The sequence below is a fragment of the Argopecten irradians genome, chromosome 1 (assembly GCF_041381155.1).
Source record: "Argopecten irradians isolate NY chromosome 1, Ai_NY, whole genome shotgun sequence".
Lineage (NCBI taxonomy): Eukaryota > Metazoa > Mollusca > Bivalvia > Pectinida > Pectinidae > Argopecten > Argopecten irradians.
This window is the reverse complement of record NC_091134.1, coordinates 16,936,637-16,962,866: the sequence shown is the minus strand read 5'-3', so window position 1 is coordinate 16,962,866 and position 26,230 is coordinate 16,936,637. Positions and strand designations below refer to the sequence as shown.

At 33.8% G+C, this 26,230-nt stretch overlaps 1 protein-coding gene across 2 annotated transcripts in view; it reads left to right on the top strand.

Moving 5' to 3' along the window:
• LOC138319164 (uncharacterized) overlaps positions 1 to 20,659 on the top strand; it is a 169,700-nt gene extending 149,041 nt beyond the window's left edge. For both annotated transcript variants that reach the window (XM_069262118.1, XM_069262110.1), the window contains exons 10-12: positions 18,630 to 19,147; positions 19,609 to 19,826; positions 20,312 to 20,659. In XM_069262118.1, coding sequence (XP_069118219.1) covers positions 18,630 to 19,147; positions 19,609 to 19,826; positions 20,312 to 20,402 — 827 coding nt within the window. In that variant the 3' untranslated portion in view covers positions 20,403 to 20,659. The remainder of the gene's footprint in view (positions 1 to 18,629; positions 19,148 to 19,608; positions 19,827 to 20,311) is intronic.
• The last annotated feature ends 5,571 nt before the right edge of the window (positions 20,660 to 26,230 follow it).

Genomic DNA, 26,230 nt, shown 5'->3' with positions numbered 1-26,230 from the left:
TTAGAACTGGTTTTTTCCCGATTATGCACAAATTTTATGTTTCTTTGACTGAATTGTCCCTTTAAGAACCAGGAAGTTAAGTATGCACCTTAGATTACCAGATAGCAGATGAGCGATTGATCATTGGGCCCTTGTTCAATAAGTACTGTAAATGGTATAAGCAAGTTTACATCGGAGCCTAAGTTAGGTTATGCATAATTGCAGTTATGGGTCTACAACAAAGTTCATTGTAGCTATGTAGATATGTGAACATTAAGCTCAATTTCCCGCTGTATCAAGTATGTAATTTAAAGGGTGATAAGGGAATGAAGAGTAAAGCATAGAAAAGATTCTTATATCCTTGACTGACATAATTACGATATAAACAGTGGTTGTTAATATCCTTCTTTGATCTCTTGTTTAGTCCTACAGAAGTTCATATCAAGAATGCTTTTCTCAGTGTAATATAAATTTATTCTACAGTTATTAAATACTGGAAACCAACTTTCTTTCACAGCTTCTAATTAAATTTTGCAATTTCTTTCTAGTATATTTTACTGCAATAATCATTTGAAAAAATGAGAAGTTAAAGAGTATATTTTAACCATAGGAAGAAAGCTTTTTTTTAGCCAAACATCTTCAGATATTGGGCTATTCAAATCGCCTTTCTTCCGAGGTCCATAACCGTCCTTCCGTCCATCCGTCTGCCCTTACATTCGTCTGTTCATCCTTCCCTCCGTTAACAATTCTTGTTACTGCTATTTTTCAGAAAGTACTGAAGCGATCTGTCTCAAATTTCACATACAGGTTCCCCTAGGGCCCTTAAAAAGTTGTGCATATTGCATTTTAGGACCGCTATCTTGAATTTTGACTGTTAAAGTTTGCTACCGCTATATCTCAAAAAATACTGAAGGGATATGTCTAAAATTTCTTAAGCAGGTTCCCCTTAGGCCCTCTTGCGCATATTGCATTTTGTGACCATTTGGTGAACAAGATGGCCAACAGTCCATTTTGTATTTTGATTGTTGAAACATGGTACCGCTATTTCTCAGAAAGTGCTGAAAGGACATGTCTGAAATTTTATGTGCAAGTTCCCCTTGGGCCTTAGTTGTGCATATTACATTTTGGGACCAATCGATGAACAAGATTGCTGATAGGCCGCCATCTTGAATTTTGATAGTTATAGTTTGTGACTACAATTTCTCAGAAAATGCTGAAGGGGTCTGCCTCAAATTTTATATGCAGGGTCCTCTAGGGCCCTAGTTGTGCATGTTGCATTTTGTAGCCATTTGGTGAAGAAGATGGCTGACAGGCCGCCATCTTGGATTTTGTGAAACAAAGTTTGTTATTGCTATCTCTAAGAAAGTGCTAAAGTCAGCGATCTGTCTCAAATTTTATTTGTAGGATGTAGTAAAAGTTTGAAAGGCAGAGAAAAGATCCCTCTTTCCATTGTCAGACATAGATCATTCTTTGATGGGCACCATGATCCCTCTGGGATCTCTTGTATTAAATTGAATCTACTATTTGCAATATTATTTTCAAAGATATAAGCTAATTTCATTAGCAAATAAACATTCCTTCATAGTCACTTCCCATTTTTCACAACTTTAAGGTTCCATCCTCATTGGTGGTCACAGATCCAAATCAACTCCAATGCATCAAGACATCAGGTAGTGCTGAACTGGAGAAACAACTCGGTGAGCAGTATGTGAAACTAAATTGGCCAGAGGATGGGTCTGGTCACCTTAAGCTGGAGTGCCTGATTACGGAGGGCGTGACCGACAGCCATAGACTGGTCCTAACCTGGGAAGATGTTGTCAAAGATATTTTGAACAAATTTCTGGCTCAGGCAGAAGTAAGTTCAGTAAAATCAACCTTATCGGCTACCTTAATTTTAAGACCATCTACATAATAAGACCACTTTTGGCATGTGTATTAAGACATCTGACTATAAAGACAATATACTGCTTTGTCCCTTGTGTGATGTTTGTAGACAGCTTTTACTCTATGTTTAAATTTACAGGTGAGCCTAAACTCAAACTTGTATAATTGAAAGACATATATCTTTCTAAACAGGATCAGTGACAAATAAAGATTGCATTACAATTGTCATGAGAGTGAATATGTGTGGATTTGTTCTTAACAGCTGATACATACAGTTTAATTATACATAAAATTCCATGAAACTTTGCCATGAAAAACCCTTAAAAGGATCATTATTCATAGCCATGAGTTTGAATAAAGAAACATGAAAATGCCATGAATGCATGTTAAATTTTGACCATGAAATTGAATTATGTCATCATTCAATTTCATGGCCATGAAACCTAGGAATAACTTCATGGGGTTTTTCACACCCATGATTATCCAGTGAATCATAAATATTCTTGCATCATGGCCATGAAATTCCCCTTAAAAGGAACATAATTCATGGCCATGAATTTTCAACCCATGAGAATTGCTTGTCTGATGTGATTTTATCATTTTCATGGCCATGGAAATAATACAATCACATAGTTTTGATTTTCATGAAATTGACATTAGAATGCATACCTATCATTCATGGCCATGAATTTTATGATAAAGGAATTAAAGTACAAATATTACATTCGGCATGATATGATCAGTTTTCCTAAATCTGTCATCAAAAACTCTCTGCTTTAATGTATTTTAAAATAAAGAAATACAATGAAAAAAATAATCTTCAGTTTGAAAGATAAATTAGCATTAACAAAACATATAAAGCATTCAACATGCAGGCACATGGCAAATAAATTTGTACACTGTCATGTAGTTGATTGTGAGAATTTAGCAATGCCACCCAATGTATGCAATTTCAATAATTTTAACCCCTTAACTCCCAAGAATTTTTAGCAGAGTTCTCGAAAATCTGACATTTTCTTTCAAAATGATTTTTCACCCTTTTGCAGCAATATTTTTGGTAATCAACCCTTATATATATTTAGAAACTTCAGATCACAAACCTTTTCAAATTTTGTAAGAAAAATGGTGTTATCACATTAATTACGTTACCATAGCAACCGAAATTTTGGACTTTTACAAAAAAGTTAAAGTTTCTTACATTTATAACTCTTAAGACAATGAAAGTTATTTAGATGTCAATTTATCAACCTAACAATCAAGTATATTATTGATGAAGGGTTAAAAGTTTTATCGAATGCCAAAATTTCAATTCAATTTTGAATATTACCATGGTTACCAACACAATTAAAAACCTATGATTTTTGAAAATGCTTAAATTAGTGTTTCACCTGTCTTGCTTCATCTAGAGAAAGTTTGTTCTTTATTTAACAGACTTGATGATCTTTTACCTTTCGTTTTTACTTCAAAAAGAACGTGGTCAGAATTGGTATCAAATCATTAATCTTTTGCGTAAAAAATGTTTCCATGGCAACCAAAATATAAACTACGGAAAAATGCGATTTTACACTGATAAAACCATTTTCACGGGCTTCCAGTTGACTAAAATATCGAAAAAAATGTAATGTGTTGCAAAATCGTTTGTTTGACATGTTACTGTTTATAATATTTAATATTTATATTCATACTCAGATCATTTCAATTTTTTGGAACGCCAAAAACCAACATCATAACATGTATGTCATTGTAGCAAGCTGGCTTACAAATAATTATCAAGATGTTTAGATATATATCTAAATATATATTTGTACACAATAAAAAATGCAATGCGGTACTCTCATAGTATACTGCAGTAATTTGTAACTTACCAACATTGTATAATGCCAGTTTCTTTAGTTTATCCACACAAAAGTATCAATATCCATCAAGATAATAAATGAATACAGAGTAAAAGACTAGCAGACAGCTTTTGTTTTTTCTTGACAAAATTTGTGTATTCTACATTTACATGTACTCATAATAATTTGCATGTTATTTTTTAAGAGAAAAACGCATATACATATTCTACATTTGATAGAAATACAAACCATCCCTATTAATCATTTATTATCTGTGTGTTCTTTGTCCAGTTCTATATTGCTTGGTTACCAAAAAGACAACCTTACATATATATATATTATGGTAGAAGCCCTCACTTTTTCCCAGATATACATCTATATACATTTGCAAAAAAAAAAAAAAAATGCATCGTACATATATGTGTATATGTGATGTATACCTTGTCCATATTGTAGATACCATGTAATGTAATCGCTAAAACTGTCTATATTGTTAGGCTTTTTTTTAATAATTTTTTTTGTCTATATATTTTGCAAAATAAAAAAGAAGCCTAATAATATAGGCAGGTTTAGCGGACTACATGTAATGCACATACTTGTGTGTTTTTGACTCTTGACCACTGCATACAGTGTGTACATACATGTATATGTGATATGTCTTGACCATATTGTAGATACACTGTGGTGTCTACATATATATATATGTGTTATCTCTTGACCATATTGGTTATACAAGTGCAATGTCTACAAACATGCATATGTATATGTGTTAAATTATGTATTGACCATAGTGTAGATACATGTACACTGTCGTGTCTATACATGTGTATGTTTTATGTATTTACCATATTCTATTGTAGATGCACTGCAATGACTACACATGTATATGTCTAATGTCTTGACCATATTGTAGATACACTGCAGTGTCTACAGATATGTGTGTTATGTCTTGACCATATTGTAGATACACTGCAGTGTCAATAGATATATGTGTGTTATGTACTGACCATATTGTAGGTACTCTGCAGTGTCTACACATATATGTGTGTTATGTACTGACCATATTGTAGATACACTGTGTGTCTATACATGTATATGTTTTATGCATTGACCATATTGTAGATAAACTGCTAACATGAATAATTATACGCTGCAGTGTCTACATATATGATTCGTATATTTGCCATATATGAATGTTATGTCTTGACCATATTACAGTATCTACATAAGCATGTGCATTGCATGTACTATGTCTTATTCAGATTGTAGACACACTGCAGTGTCTACCTGTATATATGTTATGTATTGTCATACACGTATGTGGTCTTTGTTTAGTCATACTTGTGTGATAACAATTCCAAAGAATTGACTTCACTTTTACTTGATGTGCACTTTTGATATAGCTATAAATAAATCCGTAAACATGTATCTGAACATCGTTTTCTGACATATGCTCTTTTTACAAATGATTTGCTAAAGATATAAAAAAAATGTATTATTTCAACAAGAAACAATTCAAAAAGTATATATGATTATTCTAATAAAGAAAGCAGAAAGACATGATGAAAATCCTGAGTCTCATTACAGGGTCATGTTAACTACATCTGACCCCTTTCCAAATTGTAATTTTAAAATTTACTTCCCTACATTTGTGTAACATACATGTACAATTTTTAGCCTAATCTTTTTCTGGACAAATATCAATAATATCTCTATCACAGAGCATAATATTTTACATTTGTGTCAATTGAAGCATGAAGAACTTTACAGGCAAAATATGTTTATACATTTTGTATCTCTGCTCAAGTTGCCCTGTCACCTCCCATCAGAAAACCATAATTTGGATTACATGTAAATGCATATGCAGTATAAAGAAATGATGTATAAGATTCAGTTGACTTATTTGTGTGATCAGACAACCTGCATCATAGTCAGTATTTGAAGTTAATCTAGTATTCCAATCCACAAAATATTTATGGGTATATATATCGTATCTATGCATAGCTTATGTATATATATATATGTGTTTAGTTCTATTGGTATTGATACAAATTAATATTTACGATGAGGTTACGGCATATTAGGTACAATGTATGTTTCGTATTTTTGTGTTCAGGAAACTTCGCATCGTACATATGTACGTACAGTAGATCTACACGTATATCGCTGATAACACAACGATGTTAATTAGGTCCTCAGTGATTATGACAGTGTCACTCATAAGATGTCCTAGTCAATACATCAATTTAAAATGTTCCGTTTTTCAGTCTGCATCTTTTTTAAACTCAATAAAACATCATGAAGGACATTGTTACATGAAAATTTTTTAAGAACACAAAATATTACTTGTTATCTCTAGTTTTAGCAGATATAATCAGTATCTCGATAGCTCCTAAAATAAGGGAGTTACGACGATTTGTTCAACACCGACACGTTATTGGCCATGGGCTAGGAGGGTCCCACATGCACCCCCCCCCCCCCCCAAACCTCCGAACCAATATTTTTCTGAACCCTTATGACCCACTGATCACAAATCAAAATGTTAACATTGCATAAGTTGGGATGAACTTCCGGTTATGACGTCATCAAGATGGCCGCCATCTCGAATTTCACTAAAAATTGAAAAATAGTCATAACATTAACATTTTTCAACCGAAGTAGACAAATGAGGTACCAAAATGACCACAATAGAACAACAAATACATATCAGGACCACAAAATCCAATATATGTAGTGATTTCTACGCAGGAAATGAAAAAATCGGATTTAAAGCTCAAAAATGGTGATTTTTCAGCAAATTTTTCATATTTTGTTTGACGCAGCAAAAATGTTTCCCAACAGCAATCTATTATTTCTAATAAGTTTTTTGACCACTTGTCAATCAGTTTAAGCAACAAAAACAACCAAAACCAATGTTAACATCGTATAAGTTCCGGTTATGACGTCATCAAGATGGCCACCATCTCGAATTTCACTGAAAAATGAAAAATAGTCATAACATTGGCACAACAAAAATATATAGAAATGCAAAAAAAAAGAATGATTGTTATACCCTCAATTTTATAGATTAGCAGCGTCTCAAAAATAACACAACACCTACTGATAGCGTAACAAATGTAACCTAAGCTAAGCCTGTGTTTCCGTTAATATCATTAACAGTTCCCAAAGCGTTTGTGTCTTTGAAAATGAGCACATTCATTGTTTATTTCCTATGCATAGCATAAGCAAAATGTCATATGGTTACTACAATGTCACTAATATGTCTTTCACTGGTTCTCAATGATAACCATTATCATTGTGCGTGCTTTCTCGCCTCACTGACCTATCCACTGAAGAGACTCGGCATATCTGGTAGCTGGTACATGCAGTCCGAATCAGAGTACTCGAGATATCAGTATCCAATTCGTCGAAAGCCAGATCGACGTCTTCGATGTTGATGAGCTCATGTGACACTGCATTACCAGTGTTGTTCTAGCCTTTTATGAACCATCCATGACCAGAGTTCATATCAGGAACAACAGGTTCAGGGATGTGGGATCTCTTTCAGATTCTAACATATCGTACGTATATGCTGTTTCAGACTTCTCCGGCATAATGGAAATTACACCAGATGCACATTCTTCCAATGGTGGAATTGGTTCTCTTAAGCACATAACTCCATAATTCGTATGAAGTACTATTCATCAATCTTGTGGACCCTCGTGCAACCATAAATGGCACTGGTGATATCATCGAGGTCATTAATGAGGGCATAAATGTTAAATGTTTTTCATTGGTCTGACTTTTCCCACTCCCTTGAAGGTGCTGGTTGTGTCACATCTGGTGTATGCGCAAAGAGACCATTGAAGACTCTCCAGTAAAAAGTTCTCTAAAGTGCTTTCCAGACTTGGCAAAGAGTGAAACTTCACTGCAGACCTCATTTATGACCTCAAAGAATCCACCTGTGCCACCTATGGTTCACAAAAAATAGGAATTGTGTTTCATACGAATTAAGGAGAACCAACTCAACCCTCCGCAGAATGTTGATCTGGTGTCTTTTCCATCATGCCGGGGAAGTCTGGAACATCATATACGATATGTGAATCTAGGTGAAACTAGGTTGGAAACAGGAAGAGCTCCCACATCCCTGAAGCCGATGTTTCTGATCTTAACTCTGACCATGGACAGTTGACAAGTTAGAACCACGATGGTAACCCGGTAATGTAATGTCACATCAGGTCACCGAGGTCGAAGACGACACTCTGGCGAGAAAGCACGCACAACGAAAATGATTAGCATTAAGAACTAGTGAAAGAAATATGTGACACTGTAGTAACCATCTTATATCTTGCGTTATACACAGGAAATAAACAATGGATGTGCTCATTCTAAAAGACACAATATGTTTCGAAAAGTGTCATGGTATTTGTAGTGTTAGCGGTTTGGAAAAAATAACAATCATATGCCGCATCCGGTGATGTTTTGTAAACCAAATGATGGTATAACAAATCTCTGTTGCATTTCTATATATTTTTGTTGTTGTTGTTTTAACAGATTGATAAGAGGTCAAATAACTGATTGTGAATAACAATTTGTTGTTGGGAAACAATTTTGCTGCGTCAAGCCAAATATGAAAAAATGCTGAAAAATTACCATTTTTGAGCTTAAAATATTATTTTTTTCATTTCCTGCGTTCAAATCACTACATATATTGGCTTATTTGGTCACGACATGTATTTGTTGTTCTATTGTGGTCATTTTGATACCTCATTTGTCTACTTTGTTGAAAAATGCCGATGTTATGACTATTTTTCATTTTTCAGTGAAATTCGAGATGGTGGCCATCTTGATGACGTCATAACCGGTGTCATATCAAAAAAGTATCCCCCATCAAAAAAGTATCCGGATACTTTTTCTGCCCATCAAAAAAGTATCCACCCTATCAAAAAAGTATCCCCCCATTGTCTGTTTATGCTTTCCAAATAAAGATTGGTAATGTTAAGAAAATAAACAGAAAATCAGCAGTATATGCCTATATAGGTGACAAAGTGACTGTACAGGTAGTAAATTACACCTGGTCTACCTGTATTACATAACAGCACAGTGGGGGGGGGGGGTCACACCTGACACTGATACAGGTAGAGGGCACCTATAAAATTACCTGTGTGTATATATATATATAGCTACCACATCATCACAACAGTGAGAATAAGCATCAATCCAAAACCAAACTATGAGATAAAATTTGTTTTGAAATGTAACTATCTAATTATACTTTTTAGTGTACAGATATAACATGAAACTTGCATTTTATGTATACACAATTAAATAAGCGACAGCTGTGTATACTAACTGCATGCACTATAGTCATATAAGTGTAATTAAATACATGTATAATAGTAAGGAAATAATAATGATTATAGAGAATAGATAATATCTAAAAACTAATGTTAGAAATGCTTTAACTAATTTTATGTGATCAACAAAATAATACACAATTAAATTAAATACAATCAGAAACTTTTTTAATATCATGGTATATTATGCTGATATATATATGTTCCAATATGAGTTCCAATATGATTCGATCATTAAAATAATTAGAGTTGGTGTTCGGGGAAGACCCCAATATAATGAAGCATTATGAACATGCCTGCAGATATAAATGTTATTGCAAATTGGAAACCTAATATTTTCCAATAAATAAATGGTGTATACAATGTGATGTATATATTTTTTTATGATCAATTTGTTTGTTAAAGTGTCTGCATTGATCAAGATAAAATACATTATACAATACCATGATCAATAATTGGCATTAATTTGTAATACACATGTAGAAGAATTAAAGGATATAATTATCAGGGATTATCTCAGGGCTATAAATAGCATTGTTTTTTATCAATACCACACAACAACTAATACAATAGGTGGGGAACTTGTTTTAGCATTTTATGGATGCAGACACAAAGGCAGACAGAAGATATTGGATGGGGTTGAACATTGAGCTGCCAATATATGAGTTTTGAAAAATTACCTGTACAAATTTTTATAACATCATTCAGGGTTTTTTGTGTTTGATATGTGTCAACATCCGACTATCTACTATAATATATAAATGAAACTTTGAAAATCCAATTTATTTTCATAATCAATAATTCATTTTTTCTATGAAATCATCTGTTTAACTATAAATACTACTGTATGTTCATGCAATGTATGGGTGCTCATAAAATTTTTCCTTAGAGGACGAATTGTAGAAAAGTAAATATCCTTTAAATCCATTTATGGAATGCATATATCATAAATTACGTGTACAAATAATAATTAAGAGATCAAAATTGAAATTTTGGAGCTGTAATTCATTACACCACTGAAACAAATCATACATGTGATTTGTGAGGACTTTTAAGCATTTAAAACCTTAAACTACGGTAAAAAGATTATTGTGGACTGTTGGTCTCCAAAATGTGTCAATTTACCACAATTTCCCCAAGGGTTTATTTAGTAGTCATTGTGAATGGACTGCGTGCAGGTCTGTTTTCATCTAAGACCTGCCTAGATCATAAATAACAAGATTTTATCTTTTCAATATGAAATGATTTTTGCCACAGCATATCTAACAACATGTTCACACAGCTAATGGACCTATATTGCTTTAAGATTTTGGAAGCATATTTTTATATATATACATCAATAATTCAATCCTCAGAAATGTTTTTACCAGGTACATTATACAAACAGAGGGGATAACATATGTGTGTAAACTAGGGCGGGGGTGGAGGAGTGGTAAATATCTATGAAGGTTCAATGCATGCATAGAAAATAATTATCTAGGGGAGAATAAATGTAATAGCAACGGGGGAAACAAATTTGATGGCTAATCGCAGAAAATTTCTAGAATAGACAATAAAAGTAATATATTGGGTGAACTACATATATGATGGCCAATTTAGAAAAAGTTTCTAGTGGAGAGATTAGTGTGATATCTAGGGGGGATACATATTTGATGGCTATCGAAAAAGTATCTAGGGGGAGATAAGTCTAATATCTAGGGGGGGATACATATTTGATGGCCATCGAAAAAGTATCTAGGGGGAGATAAGTCTAATATATAGGGGGGATACATATTTGATGGCCATCGAAAAAGTATCTAGGGGGAGATTAGTGTGATATCTAGGGGGGATACATATTTGATGGCCATCGAAAAAGTATCTAGGGGGAGATAAGTCTAATATATAGGGGGGATACATATTTGATGGCTATCGAAAAAGTATCTAGGGGGAGATAAGTCTAATATCTAGGGGGGATAAATATTTGATGGCCATCGAAAAAGTATCTAGGGGGAGATTAGTGTGATATTTAGGGGGGATACATATTTGATGGCCATTGAAAAAGTATCTAGGAGATTAGTGTAATATCTAGGGGGGATACATATTTGATGGCCATTGAAAAAGTATCTAGGAGATTAGTGTAATATCTAGGGGGGATACATATTTGATGGCTATCGAAAAAGTATCTAGGGGAGATAAGTCTAATATCTAGGGGGGATACATATTTGATGGCCATTGAAAAAGTATCTAGGAGATTAGTGTAATATCTAGGGGGGATACATATTTGATGGCCATCGAAAAAGTATCTAGGGGGAGATTACTGTGATATCTAGGGGGGATAAATATTTGATGGCCATCGAAAAAGTATCTAGGGGGAGATTAGTGTGATATTTAGGGGGGATACATATTTGATGGCCATAGAAAAAGTATCTAGGGGGAGATAAGTCTAATATCTAGGGGGGATACATATTTGATGGCCATAGAAAAAAAGTATCTAGGGGGAGATTAGTCTAATATCTAGGGGGGATACATATTTGATGGCCATAGAAAAAGTATCTAGGGGTGAAATAAGTCAAATATCAAGGGGATACATATTTGATGGACCATCGAAAAAGTATCTAGGGGGAGATTAGTTAATATTTAGGGGGGATATGTATTGATGCAAGAAATAGTATCTAGGGGAGATATCATAAAATTCTAGGGGGATAAATTCCCCCTAGATATATACTTTTTGTTATTATCGATGGCCATCAAATATGTATATCCCCCCTAGATAATTAGATAAATCTCATTTAGTCTATATATACACACAGTACTTCTTCTATGGCCATCAAATATGTATCCCCCCTAGATATAATACTAATCTCCCCCTAGATACTTTTTCAATGGCTATCAAATATGTATCCCCCCTAGATATCATACTAATCTCCCCCTGGATACTTTTTTGATGGCCATCAAATATGTATCCCCCCCTAGATACTTTTTCGATGACCATCAAATATGTCTCCCCCCTAAATATTCCACTAATCTCCCCCTAAATACTTTTTCGAAGGCTATTAAATATGTATCCCACCTAGATATTAGACTAATCTCCCCCTAGATACTTTTTTCGATGGCCATCAAATATGTATTCCCCCTAGATATTATACTAATCACCTCCTAGATACTTTTTCGGTGGCCATCAAATATGTATCCCCCCTAGATATTATACTAATCACCTCCTAGATACTTTTTCGGTGGCCATCAAATATGTATCCCCCCTAGATATTATACTAATCACCTCCTAGATACTTTTTCGGTGGCCATCAAATATGTATCCCCCATAGATTTTAGACTATTATCTCCCTCTGGATACTTTTTCGATGGCTATCAAATATGTATCCCCCATAGATTTTAGACTATTATCTTCCCATAGATACTTTTTCGATTGCCATCAAATTTGTATCCCCCCTAGATATTAGACTTATCTCCCCCTAGATACTTTTTCGATGGCCATCAAATATGTATCCACCCCTAGATATTAGAGAAATCTCATTCTATATACACACTGTACTTCTTTTATGGCCATCAAATATGTATCCCCCCCTAGATATCATACTAATCTCCCCCTAGATACTTTTTCGATGGCCATCAAATATGTATCCCCCCTAGATATCAGACTATACTCTCCCCATAGATACTTTTACGATGGCCATCATATATGTATCTCCCCTAGATATTAGACTCATCCTCCCTAGATACTTTTCCGATGGCCATGAAATATGTATCCCCCCTTGAATTTAGACTAATCTCCCCCTGGATACTTTTTCTATGGCCATCAAATATGTATCCCCCCTTGATATTAGACTAATCTCCCCCTAGATACTTTTTCGGTGGCCATGAAATATGTATCCCCCCTTGAATTTAGACTAATCTCCCCCTGGATACTTTTTCTATGGCCATCAAATATGTATCCCCCCTTGATATTAGACTAATCTCCCCCTAGATACTTTTTCGGTGGCCATCAAATATGTATCCCCCCTTGAATTTAGACTAATCTCCCCCTGGATACTTTTTCAATGGCTATCAATTATGTATCCCCCTAGATATTAGACTAATTTCCCCTAGATACTTTTTTGATGGCCATCAAATATGTATCCCCCCCTAGATACTTTTTCGATGACCATCAAATATGTCTCCCCCCTAAATATTCCACTAATCTCCCCCTAAATACTTTTTCGAAGGCTATTAAATATGTATCCCCCCTAGATATTAGACTAATCTCCCCCTAGATACTTTTTTCGATGGCCATCAAATATGTATCCCCCCTAGATATTAGACTCATCCCCCCTAGATACTTTTTCTATGGCCATCAAATATGTATCCCCCCTACTTATTAAAGAAATCTGATTCTATATACACACTGTACTTCTTCTATGGCTATCAAATATGTATCCCCCCTAGATATCATACTAATCACCTCCTAGATACTTTTTCGATTGCCATCAAATATGTATCCCCCTAGATATTAGACTCATCTCCCCCTTGATACTTTTTCTATGGTCATCAAATATATATTACGTACCCCTTGATAGTAGACTTCTCTCCATAGATACTTTTTCTATGGCTATACAAATATGTATTAATTCCTTCTAGATATGACACTTAAATCTCCCCTAGATACTTTTTTGATGACCATAAAATATGTATCCCCCTAATCCCACATTTCGATAATACAAGTATCTCCCCCAAATACTTTCTTTTGGTCATGTATTTAAATATATATTTATTTCAATCTATAGATATTTTATCAATTAATTTTCCCTCTGATGGACATTATAATTATAACTGGTACTGTACCTCCCCATCATGATATATTGTATAATTTTTGTCCACACGCACATCCTTTTAATATAAGTATCTCCCTGAGATGTTTTCAACAAAACTGTAGATTTATTTCCAGATTCATGCAACTATATATATATATACCTGCATATATATAGTGTATATCCTAATATAAAGTTGAATTACAATTGACATACCATTTTACACTTATATTCACTCATAAAATGATTTACATTGTATTCATCAAATTAGTAAATATATTATCTGAAATATATATGACAAGATTTATTTTATTTTTTTTCCAGATCCAAAATCATGCAATCAAATATGTATCCCCCCTATGTATCAATTGGTACATATATAGACATATAAGCTTATAAATGTGTTTGTATCTATATAACCAAGGTCTTGATAATTGAATAATCATAATTTATATGAATTGAAAATATGTATGCAAGTAATGAGCTATATATATATATAGTTTTAAACATATGGTTGAAAACATAAATAAATTGTATCAATTTGCAAGCACAATAAAATCATGGGATGATGTACCTGTACAGGTAAACATTTGGTAATACCACTGTGTACAGGTGACTATCTGACAGTGCCTATATATAGACACACCTGTACCTGTCCGTCCCACCACTAATTAGGTAGTTAGGTAATACCTGACCAGGTGTAATTAGTTACCTGGTACTTGTAAAGGGACTCCTGGTATATCTTTATGACCATTTGATTTACTGCCAACTAAAATTATAACAATCACTATTGATGTCATGGGGGGGATACTTTTTGGATAGGGGGGATACTTTTTTGATGGGCAAAAAAGTATCCCCGGATACTTTTTTGATGGGCAAAAAAGTATCCGGATACTTTTTTGATGGGGGATACAAATTTGATATGACACCGGAACTTATACGATGTTAACATTGGTTTTGGTTGTTTTTGTTGCTTAAACTGAGTGACAAGTGGTCAAAAACTTGTTAGAAATAATAGATTGCTGTTGGGAAACATTTTGGCTGCGACAAACAAAATATGAAATATTTGCTGAAAAATCACCATTTTTGAGCTTTAAATCCGATTTTTTTCATTTCCTGTGTAGAAATCACTACATATATTGGATGTTTTGGTCCTGATATGTATTTGTTGTTCTATTGTGGTCATTTTGATATCTCATTTGTCTACTTCGGTTGAAAAATGTTAATGTTATGACTATTTTTCAATTTTTAGTGAATTTCGAGATGGCGGCCATCTTGATGACGTCATAACCGGAAGTTCATCCCAACTTATGCAATGTTAACATTTTGATTTGTGATCAGTGGGTCATAAGGGTTCAGAAAAATATTGGTTCGGAGGTTTGGGGGGGGGGGTGCATGTGGGACCCTCCTAGCCCATGGCCTATTATTGGCGTAGTTTGGCGTATCTGGAATTAAGGGGTTAAGGAATCACATTTTATCTCAAATTGTTTACTGTACCTTTAGGAACTCAGGATTAAATTAAGCACTTGTCTACAGAGTGTATAACAGATTAGTGAGCATAAAAATTCTGTTCCTAGTCATATATTAGGCAAAAAAAAAAACAAAAAAAAAAACCTAATAATATAGGCAGGTTTAGCGGACTACAACAGACACAGCAGCCATTTTGGATTTCCTCTGTTTAGGCCGGAATATTCAAGTCATGTGACTCAAGTATTAAGATATAGAAGTCACATGACTCTAATAATAGAAAACAGAAGTCATATGTCTCAAGTTTTAGAAAAAAGGGAGTCATTTGACTTTAATTATTGACTTTTGACAAACAAAACTCATCTTAATTAAGGCAATGATATGAAATTACTAGTGAGTATCTTATTTAGCTAATTTTTAATTAAGGTTTAATTTTCATAATTGTATATTTTCATGGCCATGAATCATCAGTCATTTTATTTTCATTATCAACCTAAAAACCATGGCCATGGAATACTTTCCACTTTAACTCTCCTATTAATTCATGGCCATCATTAGTAAATCAATGGCCTTGAAATACTACCTTTCATCAAATCTAAAATTCCTTGTCATCACTGACAACTCAATGGCCATGAATGTCACATGAAAAAGTGATCATTACAGAAATTCATGGCCATTAACTTAGACAGATTTCTTTCAATGATAATTTCATTGATTATTAATAGAACCACTGTCAATAGTCATGGGATATTCAATTAATTCATGGCCATGATATTGATTTTTCATGGCATTTAAAACAATTCAGGAGTACACATGAAAAAAAAAAAAAAATTCATGGCCAGATTCATGGTATTTATGAAATTTCATAGCATTTTCATGTGTATTTCATAGCTTTTTCATGGTATTGACGTACAGTAGTGACATCTGTTTAAATAATGAAGTCATGAATTAATATCAAAACATAGTAAAATATCAATATTGCTTTATTGCTAATGCATTATGTTTCTGGACTATGCAGGTCACAAAGCAGTTGTTTTATGCCTTGTCAGTCAACAGAAATATTTTCCCGCATTTTGTACTTGGACTGACCCTATAGAAACTACGGCCTCAGAAAACATTTCATTGAGTTGTTCTTAGCACCTCAAGAATCAAGTTTCGAATTTGGATTGATAACTCATGATTAAGTACTGTATACATGTATTATAATTCATTTTTGTTTGGTACAAATTAAAAAAAAACCATAAGACTTCTTTCCTGTTAGTGGTCATGAATGAGATTCCTTTGGGTTTCTTTTTGTCAAAGAAATAGAGTGCATGTTTAATTTTTTTGCAGGTAACCAAAGCTCAAGTCGCCTTACCAAAACAACAGACTGTACCTGTTAGAGGCCAAAAATCAAGAAAAGTCTCCTCAAGGAAAGTCTGCAGACAAGATGGAGACGAATCACTTGGCAACCAGGGAAATCCTGCAGAATATCCATCAAGGAGCCGACAACTTCCCACACGCAGTGGCCAGACTTTTGAGATTGGAAATAATTTAACTGTTCATGTTGTCTTTGGAAATATTGTGAATATTAATGCTGATGCCATTGTAAGTCCTGAGAATATCCAGTGTGACAGTACTGGAAGGATTGCCAGGGAAATCGCTCGTGTTGCTGGAAATGATTATGTGGAAAATGAGCGATTTGAGATAACACTTTCCCGTAGAAAACCTAAACTGACAGAAGTAGTAGACACTTTAGCAGGCAGATCACAGTTTAGATATGTACTTCATGTGGTTGCACCTGAATGGAATGCTGCCGCTATTGCTGACCAGAGCACATACTGGAACAATCTGGAACTATCTTACATCAATGTCTTCTCATTGGTTGATAGGAAACGTCTAGATATAACATCCATAGCCTTACCAATACTTGGAACGGGTAAGTATTCAGAAACATTATGCTTACTTAATAGTTTTGGGCATTTAGTATAATCCATTAGTATAATCCTTATGTTGGATTGATTCTATCAATTTGCTTTGTATTTTACAAATGCTTTAACAGTTATTAGACAATCAGGCTTTTATCAAATTACATGCATATATCAGAGAATCAAGTCACGATATTCAATTCATTGTAATTGTTTTCTTTGCTACGGTATTAGGACATTAAAAATTAGTTTACAGAGATTTCTTTGAAAAATCAGTAGGCCTATTGTATTAAAATAACACATGATAAATAGTTGATATGATGTAGATGTGTAATAGGAGTTTGCTTTTTTTTCTGAAAAAATCCAGGATGAGTGCTATAAATAGAGAATACACGGTTAGTATCTTACAATACAAGGTTTATTTTGGTGCGAGACTTGGGAAAGCCGAGATGACGAGGCTCTGCCGAGTCATCTCGGCTTTCCGTGTCGAGCACCAAAATAAACCTTGTATTGTAAGATACTAACCGTGTATTCTGTTTATCCTGCAACCATTATGGCATTCAAAACGAAAGCAAATTGACAGTTCCTTACTTTGTTTCGCTCGAAGCGAGACGATTCTTTGATGCAGAGGTAAAGATTCATTCACTTAACCGAATGAGAGTGCACTCCTTTTTACTGCCGTGGGAAATAGATAAGCGCATTCACAAACAGTCACCGTAATTCTATTCAATGTGATATATCACTGAAAGGAAATGAAAATACTCAAATAACAATAAATACCCATTAAAGAATTACTTAACAATACATACCTTTGTCATGAGCCAAGAAAAAGACGGCACCGCCATACGAGATTTTTGATATCATAAAAATGGCGTCATTTCGGTGAATGTGACGTCACGTTTTAGCGGGACTGAATGATGTTTCATTCACCGGAAGGTTCAAGTTCTGGGTCAAGTTAGAAAAAGTTCTGTCAGATATGGAACAAATTCACGTGATCGTATTGACGGATAAAGCATATCGTATTGACAGATAAAGCACAAGTTTATCCGGCAGTAGTTATCGGTCAGTATGTCTGAAAAATCCAGGATATTTTTGTGGGAGCTTTAAGGAATTTTAGGAATGCTGAACCCAATGGATCCATTTAAAATAAGGATAACGATGAGTGGATATGCTACATTAACTGCTGCTATAAGTTAACTTATCGGGTCATAGGATGTCAGTTTGTTGTAATTATATATCCAAAGTTTTGACAATTTAGGTAGACTTGACAATATCCTCCTCTTTAGCTAATTATTTTATTTGTGGAACCCAATCACAAAAACAGCTATGAGATACGAACCATAGATCATATGTAAAGTGTTCATTATTTTCACCAATTATGTGTACTCATATTCTTGCCTTATATTCTTTCAATCACCTCTTTTTATTTGATAATTATAGGTACAGTTGCAGATCATCCTTCCCCAATCAACAGCATCAGCAGATTGATAGCTAGGATTTGTAAAGACTATGCAGAGAAAACTCCAACAAAGAAAACTTTCTATATCTGTAATGATGATGCTGCAGTCATACTTCATTTGAAGTGTATGTTTGAAAAGACTCTCAGCAAAAGGAATGAAACAAAAGATGACAGAAGAGGTGAGGAGGAAACACAGAGATGTCAAGACCAAGGGTCAAAGGTCACTGAGGACTGTTGGATCTGTATGGACACTATAACTGACCCAAAGAGACTGTCATGTGGTCATGTATTCTGTAGAGATTGTATTGATCAGCAGTTTAAGTACAAACCTGCCTGTCCCCGGTGTGGGACTGTCCATGGGAAAATCACAGGGGACCAGCCACCGGGGACCATAGACATCAAAACTATAAAGTCATCGTATGGACGTTACGGCCTACCTGGTTACCCTGGATACGATATCATCAGTATCACTTATACCTTTCCTTCTGGGAAACAGGGGGTAAATATATCTTTGAAAGATTTGAAGATATCCATTGATACATTTGAAGAACTTTTAGCAATGTCAGATTGAATATCAATAACCGATATCTTATAATGAATTTCTCATTCAATTTAGTGTAGATAGTATCAGTGTTTGCTATGCTATTAGACACAGAGAAAATTATGCACTTAAAGGTCTTCAGCAAGTAAATTATCCAGTCAGCAAGTTTATAGTAGTCTGGTGAAAAGAAATTAACTCAATTTAAGGGCATTTAGATTGAAGTATTACATTGAATATTATTGCTGTACCTTTTATTTATTCAGAAAATATATAAAAACTAATGAGTTTGTTATACTGAGATGTACTTCCTGGCAATAGAAACAGGTAACAAACTTATTTCTACAAAATAGTTTTGGCTATGCATGTAAACTTATTGCTCTCTTTAAAAACATTACACCTGTCCTTTTTTGTACTTCAAGCCTGAGCACCCAACCCCTGGTAAATATTATCAGGGTATATCCAGAACTGCCTATCTCCCAGACAACAACAAAGGTCGGCTAGTATCCAAACTTCTTAACATAGCCTTCAACAGAAAGTTGGTCTTTACAATTGGAAGGTCAAGGACAACTGGCTATGATGGGGTCGTGACCTGGAATGATATCCATCACAAAACAAGAGTTGATGGTGGTCCACAGGCGTGAGTTTTTGTTGGATATCAAAGATGATTTTTTATAATTTTCCAGAGTTCTCTTCTTAATAAGATAATATTCTGATCCTGATATCTATTGTGTTGTAACTTAAGTCAATGTTTGACATTGAATCATTTCAGAATTTACTGGTAATATGTACCATGTTTGTGGTGTTTGAGGAAAAAACTATAAAATTTAAGTATTTATAATGATATAAGAGATGCTATGTTTGCATTTATTTATCTCACCTGGACCAAATTTAAGTGGGGTCAATGTTGCTATTTCTAATTGTAAGAGTTTTGTGATAATTACTAAAAACAAATGAGTGATACAGATCTCTGGTTCTCTTGTTTGATGAATAAATTGATAGACAAATAAACCACAAGACATACTTTATTATGCACTTTGTGGCTTGATTTCCAATTCAAGTAAATATAATCTGTGTATGGCACTTATTCTGTACATGAATTATTAATTATAATTATAATTTCAGGTTTGGCTATCCAGATGCTACCTACTTAGATAGAGTACTAGACGAGTTGAAGGCCAAGGGAGTTACAGAAGAGTCACTCAAGGATCCATGAGTCTAACTTCTGCTGTCACAGAGTCATTCAATAATGTTTATACACAAGTCAACACTCTCACAACACCATGATTTTATAATATGATGTGAAGAAGAATCCTTCATGGTCAATGACATTTGCCAACCCCATGCAAATAACTAGAGTAGTGTATGCATATATGTATAAATAATTCATATACTGTACTGTGTGTGTGTAAGTTCTGGGATGGGGGAGGGGGACATTCTAAAACTTTATACATACCATATTAGACCAAATAAGCACCCAGGGCGTTTTTTTAAAAAAAAAGAAAAAATTAAAAGGTGCTAATAAGACGAAATTATATTGCAAATCTATACAGTTTTATGTAGTTTTGGTCTTATAAATAGGGACATGGGCACTTATTGGGTCGAATACGGTACCCAAAATGGGTAATGGACAATGAACTTTTCCTCAATCAGACACTTATCTACATCTGACCAGAACAGAAGTCAGCACCAATCGTTAATACTGTATACTTGAAGTAACACTGTATTTTAAAGTACATTTTGTGTAATACTATTTATCAATTATGGACTTTTGCTGAGGTCAATGTTGGGGTTTTGTGATCACAATTTTTGTCCAGTTATTGGGACATATAACATTTACTATTTTTTGTGAAATCAGTTTTTGGCTTCTTGTTCTATCAAACTTCTAATGAACAAATAACAGATTAATTTACAGCCTTTTGAAAAAAAATATGGATGAATTGTAAATACCTGTATACAAAATGTATATAAAAAAAAATATTTATATAATAATTAATTTTGTTTTTTCATTGGTGTATATTTGCATTTTCGCAGCAACCCTACTATGTAACCATACAAAGCCCAGTTGACATTCATCATGCTATGAAATGCCGTTTGTTTATTATGATGTCATTATCGTGGTGACGTCACAATTGTTGTGCCAACGATAACAGAAGATGGTTGTTCAAATGGCTGTTCCATCTTTGAATTCTTTTTTTATTATATGTATGCAAAATCTCTTGGGATTTTGTCATAAAATTGTTATCAAATGTAAAGATAAGCATTGAACGTCTTTCAGTAGTGTGCTTCATTGAATTTGTCTCTGTCCATTCGGCATTCATATTGGCCATGAATGCCAACTGAAAGACGTTCAATGCTTAAATGAACTTCATTTTTAGGTCATCTGACCCGAAGGGTCAGGATGACCTATTGTCATCATGCACTGTCCGTCGTCGTGCGCCGTCCGCCGTGCGTAAACTTTTCATTCAAACGACTTCTTCTCAATAACCGAAAGGCCCAGGGTACTGATATTTGGCCTGTAGCATGCTGTGACAAAGGGCTACCAAGTTTGTTCAAATGAATGACCTTGACCTTCATTCAAGGTCACAGGGGTCAAAAAGGCTAAAATCTTTAAACGACTTCTTGTGAATAACTAAGAGGCCTAGAGACCTGATATTGGGTTTAATTATAATGGTTAATTATTAATGGTTTTATTGTCTTTCCCAGTGTCTATTCCATTGCTGTCCTATTGATTCCATTGATATATGGAGGTTGGGGCATTCATGTCTTACATATGTTTTTTTATTTTTGGAATAAAAAGTGAATGCTGTATAGTGGCGTCTGACCTCCATCTGACCATCCGTTAATAATTTACAAAATGGACTTCTTCTTAAAAACCTAATTTGGCCATGTATATGAATTACTTCTTCTCGTTTGTATTCCATGTAGCAACTTAATTTGCTTTTATTTTTAGGTCAATATGCCTTATAGCCATCATGTTATGTCTGTCGTTGTGCGTAAACTTTTCATTTGTCCCGGGTGCTAATTGGGCCTGTAGCATACTGGGTAAAATCTTGTCAATAGCAAAGAGGACTTGGGGCCTGATACTGGGCCTGTAGCAAGCCAAGATAAAATGCAGAGCTACCAAGTTTGTTTAAATGAATGACCCAACCTTCATTAAATGCCACAGTGGTCAAATTGGCTAAAACCTTTATTTGACTTTTTGTCAGTATTTAAAGTTATATGTGCCGTAATTTCCATACCCATGAATTAGGAAGAGTGTTTAATATGTTTTTCATCACCAAAAGTTACCAAAACTTTGAGAATTACAGTACTTTCAATGCATCTAAATAATTTTTAAAGAACAAATAAGAGGTGAAAATGATTTTTGGATTTACATCCATAGTGAAGTGTAATGAGTACATACTATCAAACCATGAAGCCAGATTGTGTGGTCCACAATTTCATTTGACATTTTTACAGTGATACTAGTAATTGTAAAGTTTTTTCTTCAGGTAGGTTTCCACCTAAACATACATAAAGCATGAAATAAAACAATTTCACAGTACATAATTTCTGTATTGCAACTAATGTCTATAAGGTATCTGAAGTCATTTGAATGATTTTCACAGCTTAATTCATCAAACCTTATGGTTTTCAATAGATAACTGAAGAAAAAGTATCATGTCAAAATTTTCACCTAATTACTGCACGTATAGATTTAAGACGTATCTAGACATGATATTGGGCCTGTAGTATGCTTGTATGAAGGGCTACGTCGTTAGTTATAAGTTTTTCAGTCCATTTTTTTTTTAAATTTTATCCAGAGAGTCTTGTCTGCTACTGCAAATATGGTGTTATATTGTATCAAAAGTCAGGTGACCATTAAGGCCTATATCTATGGACTTCAATGTATTTCACTCTGTTGCATAATTTTAATTACAAGCTTTTTATCAAGTAAATTGCAGTTATTGATAAATTGATCAACTGTTAATTAATATTTTTAGATTTAGAACAGGTTTGAAATACTTTTCTTTGGGAAGTTTTGACAGGGTGCAGATAATTTAAGTTATCTCAAGTAATCATCACAGCCAATATATTTATCAATTGCTTAATTCTGCAATTACTTTTCAAGTTGCTTGTTTAACTCAAATTGTACTTGATTAATTCCTGTTTGAAAATAATCATCAGGGTTGAAATTTTATTGTGATAATTTGAAATCAAGATCCTTTTTCAATTATGTTTGATCTCAATAATCAAAACAGCTGATGTATTCACATGAATGTTTAATAAATAAATTCTGTGTCATTAGATTTCTTGTTATGTGTACACGTACTATTAATATTAAGGGAACAAAATCCCACATTTAATAGTCCCTTGTCCGTCCGTCCGGATTAAACATGTTGGTTTCTAGAAGATAACTCGAGGACGAATTGATGAATTTTGTTGAAACGTCACGCATTTTGTATGTTATGAGTAAACACAGCTTGGGAATAATGTTGGGGTCAAGAGGTCGACTATAAACGTCACTGTTCTAAAAATAGTTTGGTTGCTAAAAACAATAGCACGAGAATAGATTGATAGATTTGCTTGAAACTTCATACCATTGTATCTTATGAGGAAATACAGCATGGAATGGATTAATATTTTGGGGACAAAAGTCTACTAAAAAGATGACTGTTACTGAAAATAGGTTAAGGTCAATGTGATAACATGTGAGGACTGCAGTCAGAGAACTTATATTGCTTCAACAATTATAACTCTCAGCAAAATTAAGATAAATCAGTATTTGTGTATTAGGGATGATTAGTGTTTAAAGAGATGACAAATATAAAATTCATAGTTCTATTTTCCAACAAATGTTGGCCCTGAAATGAGGGGTACAGTAGCAGGGTATTACAGCATTGTTACTAAAAACCTTTGGTTTACTCAGAGATAAAACTCTGGTTTACTTTAGTAACTATTGATGTTCAATAATTAACATTCCATACAGCCAATTATTTCCCTGCGGTTCGCAATTTCATGGGACATTACTCAAATTGCGAAAATTCTATCCATGAAATATTAAGAAATCATTGAGTAACATATACCCTTAAAGCCAGAAAATGAAAACCGCTTATACATTATTTTTTTGATATATAATCCAAATTTTGGACCCATGATAATAAAACCAGCTATACAGTGCCCAGTATTGTGATGTACAAGGGAGAGGGTTATTCTAAAGCAGGATTTCAGTGTCTCTGAAGCAAAATGCCAGGCTATATTCATTTAGCCATTTAGATTTGGAGATACCTTACTGCAGATTCACGATCGTAACATGAATCCGGTCATGAACACACGTGCTCTCAAAACGGACTTTCAAGGAATTAAAGATAAAAAATTCAAGAGATGTTTTCCTTTTATATTGAATATATGCATTGACCATTGTATTTAATCATAATTATTTCACGACAACGTGTACAAAATGTTACTGCATAGCTCGCGGGACCTGCCGGTCGGTGATCATAACCCAGGACCTGGCTATGCCTTGTACCTGCGTATAGTGCGCACCCCCAACTTTTCACTTGATAAATTATGAAAAAAAAAGTACGCACTATACGAGCAAAAATACGGTAGGATATAATGGTACAGAATTTTTTCGGGATGCAATTAATTGTTTTTTTGATATTTTTAACCTGAAGTAAAATTAAAAGCCCAAACTTTTCAATGGTGGTAATGGTGTAAAGTAAGTAACTTTTGTAACTGAAAAAAAAATACTAAATCGTATGCTCCTGTTTTAAATAGTGAAAAATACCATTTATCAGGGGTGGAGCATCTTTAACGAAAAGTTTGCCTGTCCTTTGAAGAAATGTCTGTGGTGTTACCATTTTGGTTCAAATGATGCATCACTAGGAAGGATAAGTAATATTTTCCATAATGTATTAATTAAACATCTACTCCCTATTTATTTGGCAAATGATAACTTATATCCAAGGGAGGGAAGTTTTTAAATCAAATCAAACAAATGATGAGTTTAGCTATCAATGAACATTTCAGTGTCCATGCATATGGTGTTACCAATTATTTTGAACCATAACATGTATTTTCAATTAAACTCTCTGTTGTAGTTTAAAGAAACTAATAGTTAGTTCAAATTAAGATGTTGCAGTTTGTACTATGATGAAGAACAGAAATGAAAACCTTTAAAAAATGAAGAAAACGTCTGTGGTGTTACTGTCCTTGGTGTTACCAAATAGTGATAAAATAGTAACACCACTGACGATTTTTGGTAACACCCGACATAAAATAGTCATACAAGAAGAAATTTAGACACCTTGTCATTTAATTGTTATAATATTTGATGTATACATCTCCATAGATAAAATAAATTTCAAAATAATGAATCACAAATATAATCGGCAACAGTACCACAACATTAAGTCTTGGTAACACAATGGACAAACATGGTAACACCATAGACAAGGACAAAGAAATACTGCTTTTTTTACTCCTTTTGTAACACAAGATATATTTGAAACTCTTTGATATCATAGTATTATGTCTACCTAGTCCATTTTTAATCTCTAATGAATTTCATTGTGATGATCAAGAACTAAACTAAACATTTCAATCTGGTAACACCTGCATGGACAAATGTCTGTTGTGTTACTTTTGTCAGCAGGATTCAATAAATGTCAATTGTGTTACCGGGACTAAAATATTGCAAAATGACAAGTTTAAGATATATTATTTGTCAGGTGATTATGGAGTATTAAAGTAATATAATTTGATATGAACTATTACTTTGACATAGTATCAAATGAAATGAACAGTTGTTAATTACATAAATATATTTTAAAGTGATATTACAGTATTTCAGTATGGTAACACCATGGACATTTGACCTTGACATGTGATCTTTTGGTCATCACAGTAACTAATTGGGAGCTGATCAGGAATTACCAATATTATTTTTGATATCTACAATGATCATTCTTTAAGTTTCTGAACCAAAGTTATCTATTTTACTGAGGTAATTTTTTCAGTTTTCTTTATGTTGGATTTGGAACATTTCTAAGAATGACT